Raw genomic sequence first — 12491 nt, 5'->3', positions numbered from 1 at the left:
GGAAGAGATGGGGCTTGCTCTGAGGGCGTCGATTCTTAACCCTGGGTGTCAGTTCCTGTCACTTCGGGAGTCTTAAAAAGGGATGCTTGGCCCATTGGAAAGGCCTGGGCGTCTGGACATCCAAGCAGCTGTTAGGGACCCGGCGGGCAGTCAGACAGAGAGCCACCTCCGTGGTCCAGGCTCTTGGGGGCTTTCCTGTGGCTTAGACGTTGCTGAATCACGTGGAAGTGTGCATTCGGATGGGCAGGCCTGGGTGGGCCGTTCCCATGGGTGGCGGCGCTGCTGGTCTGAGGACTGCACTTTGAGTGGCGGCCTCTTGGGAGGGGGCCGTTTTCAGCTAAGGGTGGTCGTGATGGATGCTCGTTGGAGAGCAGAGTAGTAGTCTGGATCCGTCTCCGCCGAGTGTTTTCTTTTGATAAATACCCCGCTTATCTTTTTTTTTTTTAATCTTTTTTTTCCCCCCTTATCTTTTGCGGTGTAACATTTTACCCCCAAACGTGGGAACTGGACACATCAGTGAACGTTTATCATCTCTCGGGGCTCCTGTGAGTCAGGAATCCAGAGGCAGCTGAGCTGGCTGGTTCTGACCAGGGGCCTCTCCTGAGACTGTGGTCAGGATGCCTGCTGGCCCGAAGGCTGCTGAGCGATGCTGTCCCTTGGGTGTGGAGTTTGTCGTGGTTGCTGGGTGGTGGCCTCAGTCCCCTGCCCAGGGGCTTCTCCGTGCGGTTAATAGAGTGTCTTCCCAATACTGCGGGGCTTCCCCGGTGGCTCAGTGGTAAAGAACTCAGCTGCCAATGCAGGAGACGTGGGTTCGATCCCTGGGTCGGGAAGATCCCCTGGAGGAGGAAATGGCACTGCACTCCAGTACTCTTGCCTGGGAAATCCCATGGACAGAGGAGCCTGGAGGGCTACAGTCCATGGGGTCGCAGAGTCGGACGTGACTCAGCAGCTGGGCGCAAGCGCATGGGATGGCAGCGGGCTTCCCCCAGGCACGCCCGCCCTTCTGCATCATCCCGCTGGCCGCAGCGGCCAGCCCCGTTGAGTGCAGGGGGGGCCCCCTGGTGAGCAAAAGGATTACTGAGGCCCATCTGGGAGGCTGGCTGTGATACACCTTGATGTCTTCAACTAGGAAAGGAATGCCCATCCAACACAGAAAACTTGAAAAATATGAAAATCTATAAAGTGAATGTCTCCCATCACCTCATGACCCAGAGGGAAGTTTTGTGAACGTTGTGGTCCCTGTCCTGTCAGTTAAGAAAAAAAAACAACACATGGATTTTCATATGCAGATGCACACGTAGACACTTAAAAATAGCACCATGAAACAGTCCCTTTCATCCAGATTGTTCTTTTCCTTGGCATCCAGTCTGGCACACTGTCAGTGGGTCCGTTTCAGTTATGCTTGGGTTTCTCTTGTAGACGGTTTGTAGGATATCAAGATTTGACACCATCCAAATAGCTGGTTGGGTTTTCAAATTTTCATACATTTCTGAGTGAAGAGAAATGTTCTCATCGTGTAAAAACTTCTTAATTTGGATCATCAGTCCTTGCTTTGGGTGCCTGAATGATGTAATAAACATGCTCAAGTCTTCAAATATAAGATCTGAGTGAAGAAATAAAGGATGAGTTTGCCAGCTGATCCGGCATCATTGCGTGTAATTGCACCATCTCTGGTTGCTTGTCATGAGCTGTTGGCGGTTGTTAGAATTAGCTTTACAGTCTGCCTCAGATTAGTAGCAAATGTGGTAAACGAGAGCTCACTCTTAATGAAACTAATTTGTATTTGAAAATATAACTACATTTATTGCCCCCATTATTTAAATACATGCATGCTAGTTGGTAGTAAAAATGAACTGAGGTTGTTTTTTTTTTTTTAAATCCCAGCTGGAAAATAATTTTTTCAGAAGGTGATCCTTTTCAAAGTGGTTTTCCCGTGTTGTATGGGCATCTGGGCTTCCCTGGCAGCTCATATGGTAAAGAATCCGCCTGCAATGCAGGAGACCCTGGTTTGATCCCTGGGTTAGGAAGATCCCCTGGAGAAGGGATAGACTACCCACTCCAGTATTCTGGCCTGGACAATTCCATGGACTGTACAGTCCATGGGTCTCAGAGAGACCTGACTGAGCGACTTTCATTTTCACTTTCTTTCATGGGCATCTGGGGAAATATTTAAAAAACAAATTAGAAATACTTTAAAAATAAAGCTTTCAAACATTTGAAATGACACAGTGGAACTTCGGTGGCAGTCCAGTGGTTGAGACTTCGCCTTCCAGTGAGGTCAGTGCAAGTTCAATCCCTTGTCGGAAAGCTGGGATCCTACATGCCTTGTGACCAAGGAGCCAGGACATAAAAATGGAATCAGTGTTGTAGCAAATTCGATAAGCTTTGGAAATGGTTCACATAAAATAATCTTAACAAATAAGTAAAATGACATAGGATATTGTGTCCTGTTGCTGATCTGTGTTTTCTGGAACCAGGTCTCTGGGGATGTGCCATCTGTTTGATTTCACAGTGGTTTTCTCTGAATGCCCTGCACCCACCCAGACTTCCAGAACAGCCAAGCTCAGTGCATCATGTGGACTTCATTTTCTGTCTCCTGCTTTCCTCTGGTCTCCTTGAGGGTATGGCCTGATCTTTCCATTTTTATCTTTCCTAACTCAGGGCAGGACTCAAAGCAGCTTATAGTAAGTTTGCATTGAGTGAAAGAGTGGGTGAACTTGGAACATAAATTCTCTCCCTCATGGAGGTGACAATTCCTGCACAAAGCTGGTCCCCACATACCAAAGACACACTTCCTCCTGGGCTTGATTCAGAGAGAATTGCTTTTCCAGAATGTCGCCAGTTGGAGGGTCTTTGCCTCTGGGTCATTTGCAGTGTCTAGTGTCCCGTCCTTGCAGTTGGGTCTCAGAACCCCCGGTGATTATCTGATTCTCCTCCCCAGGCAGCATCCAGATCCTAACGAGTGTAGCCAGTTTCTAGGAGAGAACCGGAAGGATATTTTGTCTCTTTGCTCGCTGTCTCTCCACAGGAGTGGGGGAAGGCTTTCTTTCTTTTTCTGCCTTTGGAGACCTCTTGGATGGGTTTTCTTGGTGCCATTAGAATGGTGTCATCTGCATATCTGAGGTTCTTGCTATTTCTCCTGGCAATCTTGGTTCCAGCTTGTGCTTCATCCAGCCTGGCATTGCACACGATGTACTCTCCATGGAAGTTAAATACGCAGGGTGACAATATATAGCTTTGAGATACTCCTTTCCCAATTGTGAACCAGTCCATTGTTCCATGTCCAGTTCTAACTTTTGCTTCTTGACCCACATACAGGTAAGGTGGTCTGGCGTTCCCGTCTGTTTAGTAATTTTCCATAGTTGATTGTGATCCACACAGTCAAAGGCCTTAGCGTTGTCAGTGAAGCAGAAGTAGATGTTTTTCTGGAACTCTCTTGCTTTCTCTGTGATCCAGTGAATATTGTCAGTTTGATCTCTGGTTCCTGTGTCTCTTCGAAACCCAGCTTGTACATCTGGAGGTTCTTGCTTCATGTGCTGTTTGTTGAAGCCTAGCTTGAAGGATTTTGAGTATTACCTGCTAGCGTGTGAGGGCTTCCCTGGTGGCTCAGATGGTAAAGAATCCACCTGCAATGCATGAGACCTGGGTTTGATCCCTGGGTTGGGAAGATTCCTTGGAGGAGAGCATGGCAACCCACACCAGTAATCTTGCCTGGAGAATCCCCATGGACAGAGGAGCCTGGCGGGCTACAGTCCAGGGGATTGCACAGAGTCGGACACGACTGAAGTGACTAAGCAGCAGCAGCATGTGAAATAAGCGCAACTTTTTCAGTAGTTGGAATACTCTTTGGCATTGCCTTTATTTGGGATTGGAATGGTAACCAACCTTTTACAGTCTTATGGCCACTTCTGAGTTTTCCAGATTTGTTGGCATACTGAGTGCAGCACTTTAGCAGCATCATCTCCTAGGATTTGAAATAGCTCAGCTGGAATTCCATCACCTCCACTAGCTTTGTTTGTGTGATGCTTCCTAAGGCCCGCTTTGCTTCACATTCCAGGGTGTCTGGCTCTAGGTGAGTGACCACACCATCACACAAGAAGGCAAAGTGGTTGTCTGCGGAGGCTTTCCAAATAGCTGGGGAAAGCAGAGAAAGGAAAGGCAAAAGAGAAGGGGAAAGGTATCCCCAACTGAACGCAGAGTTTCAGGGAATAGCAAGGAGAGATAAGAAGGCCTTCTTAAATGAAAAAGAAATAGAGGAAAACAACAGAATGGGCAAGACTAGAGATCTCTTCAAGAAAAGTGGAGGTATCAAGGGAACATTTCATGCAAGGATGGGCGTGATAAAGGACGGAAACTCTAAGGTCCTAACAGAAGCAGAAGAGATTAAGAAGAGGTGGCAGGAATACACAGAAGGACTGTACAAGACAGGTCTTGATGACCTGGATAACCACTATGGTGTGGTCGCTCACCTAGAGAAACGAAAGCTTTTGTCCACGTAAGAACATCTCCACGGTGTCTGCAGCCGCTTTCTTTAGCATTGACCCAGACTGCAGAGACTCCAGATGTCCTCCCGGCTTGAGTGACTGAAGCAGGCTCATGACTGCAGGCCAGTGCTCGGCCTCGGAGGCGGCTGGCCGGATCGTTTGACCCAGACTCAGGTTTAGGTTACCTCTGGCCTGACACATCATACCCAAACTGAGAGGCCTGAGACAGCCACAGTGGCATATTTTGCCAGGAAGCTGATGATCTGACAGGTGTTGGGACACAGCTCATTTCTGCTCCGCATGGTTTCAGCAGCTTGACTGAGGCAGAGGCTCGCCTTCCAGGGTGGCTCCCTGGGATGCAAGTTGGTGCTGCTGGCTCTCGGTTCCTGCCCACGTGGGCCTCTCTTTGGGGCTGCTTGAGCTTCCTCCTGGCATGGTGACCAGGTTCCAAGGGCAAGTTTCCCAAGAGTTGGGCAATGTTTGCTCCCAGTTTCTTACAGTCCAGGTCCAGAAGCTGGTACTGCATCATTTGACACTTTCTATGGCAAGCAGACTACAAGGAGATCCAGCCAGTCCATCCTAAAGGAAATCAGCCCTGAATATTCATTGGAAGGACTAATGCTGAAGCTGAAGCTCCAATACTTTGGCCACCTGATGTGAACAGTTGACTCATTGGAAGAGACCCTGATGCTGGAAAAGATTGAGGGCAGGAGGAGAAGGGGATGGCAGAGGATGAGATGGTTGAATGGCATCACCAGTTCAATGGACATGAACTTGGGCAAACTCCAGGAGATGATGAGGGACAGGGAAGCCTAGTGTGCTGCAGTCCGTGGGGTCCCAAAGAGTCAGACATGACTTAGCGACTGCAACAACAAACGGCAAGCCAACTGCAGGGAGAGCAAACCAGTCCATCCTGAAGGAGATCAGCCCTGAATATTCATTGGAAGGACTGATGCTGAAGCTTCAGTACTTTGGCCGCCTGATGTGAACAGTTGACTCATTGGAAGAGACCCTGATGCTGGAAAAGATTGAAGGTGGGAGGAGAAGGGGATGACAGAGGATGAGATGGTTGAATGGTATCACCAGTTCAAAGGACATGAACTTGGGCAAACTGCAGGAGGTGATGAAGGACAGGGAAGCCAGGCGTGCTGCAGTCTGTGGGATCACAAAGAGCCGGACACGACCGAGCGACTGAATGACGGCAGCAAGTGGCAAGCAGTCGCGAGCCCAGATTCAGGGGAGGTGACAGAAGCCCTGTCTCTTGATGCAGGAATGTCAGAAGGGCCAGATGTGAAAACAGTCACCCTGTTTACCTTCTGTCCTGCCAGAGACCTTGAGCCCCAAGGGAGACGTGCTCTGGCTGAGACCCTCGCGTGCAGCCCCGTGGACCCCATCCGCCCGAATCCGGCGGGGGTCTGTCCTTTTCCTCCCTCTTCCTCCAGTCTCGCGCCCCGCGCGGCTCTGAGCCACCCTGGGCCCAGCTCCCCGTGGGGTTCCAGTGCGAGGGAACCTCGCATCAGAAATAGTGAAATCTACCAAACGTGGATGATCACGTGAGGCACTGCCACGTCTTCATTCTCCCTTCCGTAAGCTGGGTTTCATGACTTGCTTCCGCACAGTAGGGACTGTAATAGCCATTTGAGGGATGCTGTCCAAGCCTTTCCTATTTTGACAGGGGTCGGGTGAGTGGGAGGACACAGGAAGGAGCTGGGAGGAAAGCAGCGATGCCAGGAGCCGGCAAGGAAGGGCCCTAACACGACCACGTGAGAGGAACAAATTCACACTGTACACTTCTGATGGTGGTGGCTTGGCAGGGTCTCCCTTCCCAGGGAGAGCTGTGCTTTAGAAGCAGTTGCTTAACTGGCGCTGCCTGTACCCCCAAAAAAACAAATGCCTCGAATTTGAGACCTCAAGGATTCGCTGAAGCTACAGTTCTGCTCCTAGCTGGTCCAGTGTCTGATCACATGGACGATTCGTTTGCCCAGAGCCTCATCGCATCCTGTGAGTCAAGCATGGTACCCTTCAGGGTGAACTTGGGGGCTCAAGTTTGGATGGTGTGATTAAAGCTGAGAATTCACAGCTTGTGAAATGGGACTTTTTCTAATAGTTTCTGGCAGCCCCTCCCTCCAATATCAGATTTGTCTGTCTTGACTCATCCTGGTAACCCCCTCCTCCTTTTTATTCCTGCTGTCAGGAACCTGTCCTGGAGAAAAGAAATTAAATCATACTGAAGTGTTAGGGTCTACTGGGAGCTTGGTTTGGTGTCCTTCCCAGGGAGAAGGCGATGGTGGTTTCAGAGGCGGTGCTGAGGCAGAGTGTTCTCAAAGGAATGAATCTCCAGTGCTAGAATTTACCTAGTAGGATAGAAAGAATGTGTCTTGCCCGCGTGTTAAGTCGCTTCAGTCGTGTCTGACTCTTTGCAACCCTATGGATCATAGCCCACCAGGCTCCTCTGTCCATGGGATTCTCCAGGCAAGGAAACTGGCGTGGGCTGCCGTGTCCTCCTGCGTGGATTCTTCCCAACCCAGGGATCGAACCCACGTCTCTTACGTCTTTTCCATTGACAGGTTATTACCACTCGCACCATTTGGGAAGCCCCTTTTTGTGGTTTTTTTTTTTTTTTTTTACTTTCTTGGAGGCCCCCAAACATTCAGGCCTTTGTGGGGAGGCAGGTGAGCGAGTGACTGGTAAGCCTTCGGGTATTTCCAGTTCTGTTCTGGTGGTGATCTCGCTTATCTCCCCAGCTCACCTGTTCCCCAGCACTTAGGGGCCTCCCTGTCCACTTCTGCGTTGCCCCCGTGGATGCCCGTCGGCTTGCTTTCTAGCAGTTAAATATGCAGCCTCAGTGCATATCAGCTATTATATCAGCAGAACTGCAGAGTATTTTACAAGTAATCAGTTCATGCAGATGGCACATAAATCATGTCTGCTCTGGCCCTTTGGACACTAATGTTCCCTTATTAAGGCATAAGTAAGCCTTCCTGTTCTCATCCATCCTCCCAGACTTTTTTTAATTACTGACAAGTATCGCCTGGTTGTTGCTCCGCCAGCCCCATCGTCCCTCCCCGGCCAAGTTGCTTTTGTGAGGTTCGTCTTGTTTTTCCAGAGCTGGCCAAGTTGCCGTAGGAAACTGGGTACCTTGTGAATGGCCTGAGCCCAAGGAGACTCTTATCTCTGAGAGGAAGTGGCGACCGCTTTTGTGTTTGTGATAGTCTTGACTGGTTAATGTTTTTGTGAAGTGTGTCCTGATGACAGCAGTGGTGCTCCAGGGAGGAGGGACAGATTAGCCAGGCTTGGTCACGAGGGGTAACTGAAGTCCCTGCTGAAGTCTGGGCAGTGGACGCAGAGCCGTTTCGTGAATGCCATTCTGCCTAAAGAAACTGTTTCTCAGCCCTGGAAGACCGGATGCCCAGTCCACCCTCGTGTGAGCTCCGTTTCAGCATTTCTTCATTTTCCTTCCAAACCAGGGCCGCAGATCTTTGCTGTGACACACGTGGATTTCTGCTTCCAATTTCTCCTGCCCTGCTGTTCGTGTTCAGCCAGTTTTCATTTTGGTCTGAAATGACTCTGAGTCTGGAAGAACCCCTGGGTTCTTGTGGTTTGGTCTCAGAAACAATAAACGACTTTTAGACAAGGCTTGTAAAAATACCACCATCTACTTTGAGAGATGTTTTCTGAATGTGAAATCTGTCTAAATAGTTACTGTTGAGGGTGGAAAGGACTTTGGAAATTGCAACAATAACTTATTATCCCCTTTTAGAGACCGCGGCAAAGTGGCAGACCGCCTTGTCTTTTTCTCAGGTGGGCCGACACCGTCATGCAGGGTATTGCTGTTTAGATCTCCTTGTTTAAGATCATGCGTACATTGGAGAAGGACATGGCAGCCCACTCCAGTGTTCTTTCCTGGAGAATCCCAGGGACGGGGGAGCCTGGTGGGCTGCCATCTATGGGGTCGCACAGAGTCGGACACGACTGAGCGACTCAGCAGCAGCAGGAGCAGCAGAGTATGGTGGGACTGAGCACTCCGAGGGGGTGTTTTCCTCAGATAGGGGAGAGAAATGATTTGAAACAGGCATGTTTGGGGTGTCAGTTCAGAACCTCAGGCTGGCTGGCAAGGGTTTCTTAGCAGCGAGAGAAGCCAGCCTGAGCAGAGAGCCTCCAGGGTGCAGGTCACGGATTAAACCCTGATCTGGATTTCAGCCAGCCTGGGGTCCTTTACGTCTGCTTCTGGGACCTGACGGTCTTGCATACGACGGCGTATAAGGACAGCATCTCAGAACAGAGATCATTGCCTTTTACCCCTTCTGCCGGCAGCTGCTGAGATGGGGTGCGGGTTGAACAAGTTGGAGAAACGTGACGACCGACGGCCTGGAAATATCTACTCGACGTTGAAGAGGCCCCAGGTGGAGACCAAGATAGATGTGTCCTACGAGTACCGCTTCCTGGAGTTCACCATGCTGAGTGCCGGTGAGTCTGGGTGCTTGGCCCGTGTGGGCTGGGGGGCCCTGGGGGGACTGGCTGGGGGCCTGGGGGGATTGGCTGGGGGCCTGGGGGGGGTCTGGGGACAGGCGGGGGGGTCCTGGGGGGGTGGCCTGGGGGGTGGGTGGAGGGCGGCCAGGGCAGAAGGCGGGGGGCGACTGACAAGGGGTTTGTCAAGAAGGGACTGCTCTCAGGAAGCCAGATGTCTAAGTGAAATCTCTCACTTTCTGCAAACTAGCAGCTGATTTAAATGGTAGCGAATTAAAACCAGGTGTGGGCCAGCTGGCACCCGGGGCAGGGTTAGCGCGGCCCACAGGCCTCCCCGCTGGCAGAGCATTTCTCCGCAGGCCGGCGAAGGCGCGGCGGCCGTGTCTCCACGTGGCCGTCAGTCCGTCCCGGCGCCCCCGCCCCTTGCCCATTGTGCTTGGCCCTGCCTCACCCCCGAGTCCCCGAGGCCCCGCGTCCCCGAGGCCCCGCGTCCCCGAGGCGGCTGATGTGTGAGGCTCAGCGTTTCCTTCCGGAGTGTTTGCCGAGCGCCGGCGGTGCCGCGGGGAGATCGCGTGGCCCGTCCTGGTGTCTCCTGTCCCCACGGAGGCGCTCGGCAGGCCGCACCTGCGCGGTGGAAGCACGCAAGCCAGGCTTTTGGAAGCGGGACCGGGGCATTCTTCCTTGTGGGGGGTCCCTTGAGGTGGGGAACCCAAAGCGGGCACTTGCTGACACGGGCGTCTGAAGACTGACTTTCTCCTCCCTGTGAACGTGTTGAGCTTCTGATAAGAGAGGAGAAGTCGTGGCTAGAGCCCTCCGAGGGGCGGTTCGAGCCCTGGCTCTGCTGTGGCCCTGCGTCTGTGCAGCGGGCGCTGGCAGGGCAGCCCTGGGGGGCAGCAGGGGGCACGCTGCGGATCCAGGCAGGCGGCTGGCCTCCCGCCCACTCCCCTCGTCCCCGCCGCTGCCTGACCACCTCCACGCGGGGCGGATGCCCTCCCTGAGCCCCGGGCGGGGTGGGCGGCCGGGGACCCCTCACAGCCCCCCAGACCGACCCCTGGCTGTTGCCCAGCCCACGGCTTCCTGCCGGCACCTCTGGTGAATAACCCCGTCGTCCTCGGCGGCCAGACCGACCCCTCACTCGCTGCGAACCACGCCTCCCCCTCCTCACCCACAGTTTCCAAGCCTCTTAAAGCATCTTCCGAAAATGCTTTTGATGTCGCTGACGCAATGTGAACAAAGCTGAACCCAGAAGCGTTCGGAGCATTTCATCAGCCAGTGTTTGCTCAGAGAGGACTTGAGTGCTTTCAACGTGCTGAGCCTGGTAGAGGGGTTAAGGAAAAGCCGGAGTGTGTACAGGAGAAAAGCCCACAGGAGACATAGCAGATGTAAACACGATTGTTGGGGTGCTGAGATGACGGGGAGTTATTTTCTCTTTTTTGTAGTTTTGTGCATCGCGGTTCTATTCCCTTCGTCACCAAGAGGAGTGACGTTTTGCTTTTCTTGGTGATCACTTCCAGGAACATAGCAGGGGCCTCCCCACCCCCGACCCCTGCAACCACTGGCTCTCGGCTCGTCCTGAACGGCCTTCCCGACCTCCTGGCCTGTTTCCGGGCTGCCCTGAGCTCCAGGCACAGCACTGACACGGCTCTTTGCGGCTGGATCCCATTTTGTTGTCTGATTATAAACTGGACATTTGTCCGCTGAAAACGTTAGGACAACTCCAGAATGACCCTCGCTGGTCTCCCTGCTCCTCTCCTTCCCCCAGCACTCGGATCTCGTCCCTGCCGTGGCACCCGACCCCGGGGCAGCAGCTTCCCTCCGCCTCGTCGTCCCGCTGTCTGTCCTGCATGTTCTGCCACTTCAGCCTCACTGTTCGTCAGCAACCTCCCAGGCCTCCTCAGGGCCTTTGCACTGCCTGTTGCCTCTGCCTGGAAGTCCTCCCAGATACACCCTGGGCTCAAACCCTCAAGCCCCTTCTCTGTGAAAGCTCCCTGGCCCCCTGATTAAGATGTCTGCCTGCCCCGGCTCCCCACCCCTTCCCCTCCCGGCTGTCCTCCCGGGAGCCCTGCCGCCAGCGCTCTGTGTCTCACGGGAAATCTGTGTCCTGTTGGTCCTCTCCTGCCCTCTTCAGAAGGTGCAGTCCCTTCTGACAGGAGCAGGGCTGTGTCTCTGTCTCTGCTCTGTTGACAGAGTTGCGAGCAGTGCCCAGCACACAGGAATCATGTTGAGTGAATCCTCAATGTGTGTTTTTGTGTCCGGCTTTTACACAGCTTAACGTTGGACACTGAGGCACACCCCCTGGTCCCATGTGTTCCTGAAATGTGGTTCAGTGATCACTCAGGGTACCGTAATTTATTTTGGGTCCCCCTTTTCGGATGTTTAAGTTATTCTGGGCTTTGGGCTGTTATAAGTAATGCTGTGATCAGGAGCATTGTACGTAAATCTCTGCGTGCATTTCTGATTACTTCCTCAGGAGTGACTGAGATGAGAGATATGGGTGTCGGGACCCTTAGTAAATTGGCAGCTTGCTCCCTGAATGGGACCTGAAGTGTGCAGCTCAAATCCCACCATGCTGAGCCCTTCGACTGGTTCCCTGGGTGATGACGGGGGGCCTCCCACTGCTGCTCAGGCCGTGCAGACCCTCCCTCATCTCTGCCGGACCATGTGCCGGGGCCCTCAGCCTTGCCCGCTGTCCCCGCCAGGACCGCCCCCCCAGCCTCCGTGTTCTGGCGTCGCCAGACCACCCTCTGCACAGGGCCTGGCCCGCCCCCATTGCCAGCATCCCACCCTGAAATCCTTCCTTCTGGACAGCTGTCCAGTGAGAATCACACTTTTCTGCACCATCTTTACGACCCTTTTATTCCATTGTATGTTAAACTTTTGTGTATTCCTTCAGGGCAGAGACTAAGCCTTGCCCACCTTTCTGTTCATCTGTCTGGTTCATGCCTTCTGGCCGGGAACAGACAGTCGTTCTGGATAGTCGGGCTCCGGGAAGCCTGCAGGGTCAGGCTTACACGTGCGGATGCCTTTCCCAGCAGCCTGTCAAGGTCCTTTTTCAGAAAGTCTCGTGGGGTCGTCTGTCACTTCTCTGTAACGGAGCCTTCTATGTGCCAGGTCCTACGATGGGCCCTTTGACCCCTGATCTCATGGTTTAAACCCTTTTCAACTTTGCCGAAGTGTAACTTCAGCACAGCGCACCACACATCTTTAAAATGTCCAGACCCAGGAAACCATCGCCTCATCAAGACTTGGGGCATCTTCATTGCCCCCCGAGTGTGCTCCTCCTCCTTTAGTCCAGCCCTCTGTCCCTGACGATATGCTTTCTGTCACTGATTTAATCTTTCTGGAGTTTTCTATAAATGAAATTGTGGTGCTGGGTTTTTTCACTGCACTTACTTTGAGATCATTTATGTTGTCTGGTGTGGCAGTGGTTCATTCCTGTTCTGTCGCTGAGTAATCTTCCAGTGTTTGGATTTACCACAGGGTATTTTTCTCTTTACCTGTTGATGGACATTTGGGTCATTTTCAGTTTGGGGCTATTAC

The 12491-nt window shown here is 52.5% G+C and overlaps 1 protein-coding gene across 2 annotated transcripts in view; it reads left to right on the top strand.

The window, feature by feature from the left end:
* The window catches only part of RFTN1 (raftlin, lipid raft linker 1), a 228133-nt gene that overhangs the window by 12594 nt on the left and 203048 nt on the right, over window positions 1–12491 (top strand). For both annotated transcript variants that reach the window (XM_055416871.2, XM_055416880.2), the window contains exon 2: window positions 8799–8951. In XM_055416871.2, coding sequence (XP_055272846.1) covers window positions 8807–8951 — 145 coding nt within the window. In that variant the 5' untranslated portion in view covers window positions 8799–8806. The remainder of the gene's footprint in view (window positions 1–8798; window positions 8952–12491) is intronic.

This window comes from Moschus berezovskii, chromosome 1 (assembly GCF_049115385.1).
Source record: "Moschus berezovskii isolate FMDL1 chromosome 1, NW_MosBer_1.0, whole genome shotgun sequence".
NCBI lineage: Eukaryota > Metazoa > Chordata > Mammalia > Artiodactyla > Moschidae > Moschus > Moschus berezovskii.
The sequence above is the reverse complement of the archived record's forward strand: the minus strand, read 5'-3'. Positions and strand labels throughout refer to the sequence as shown.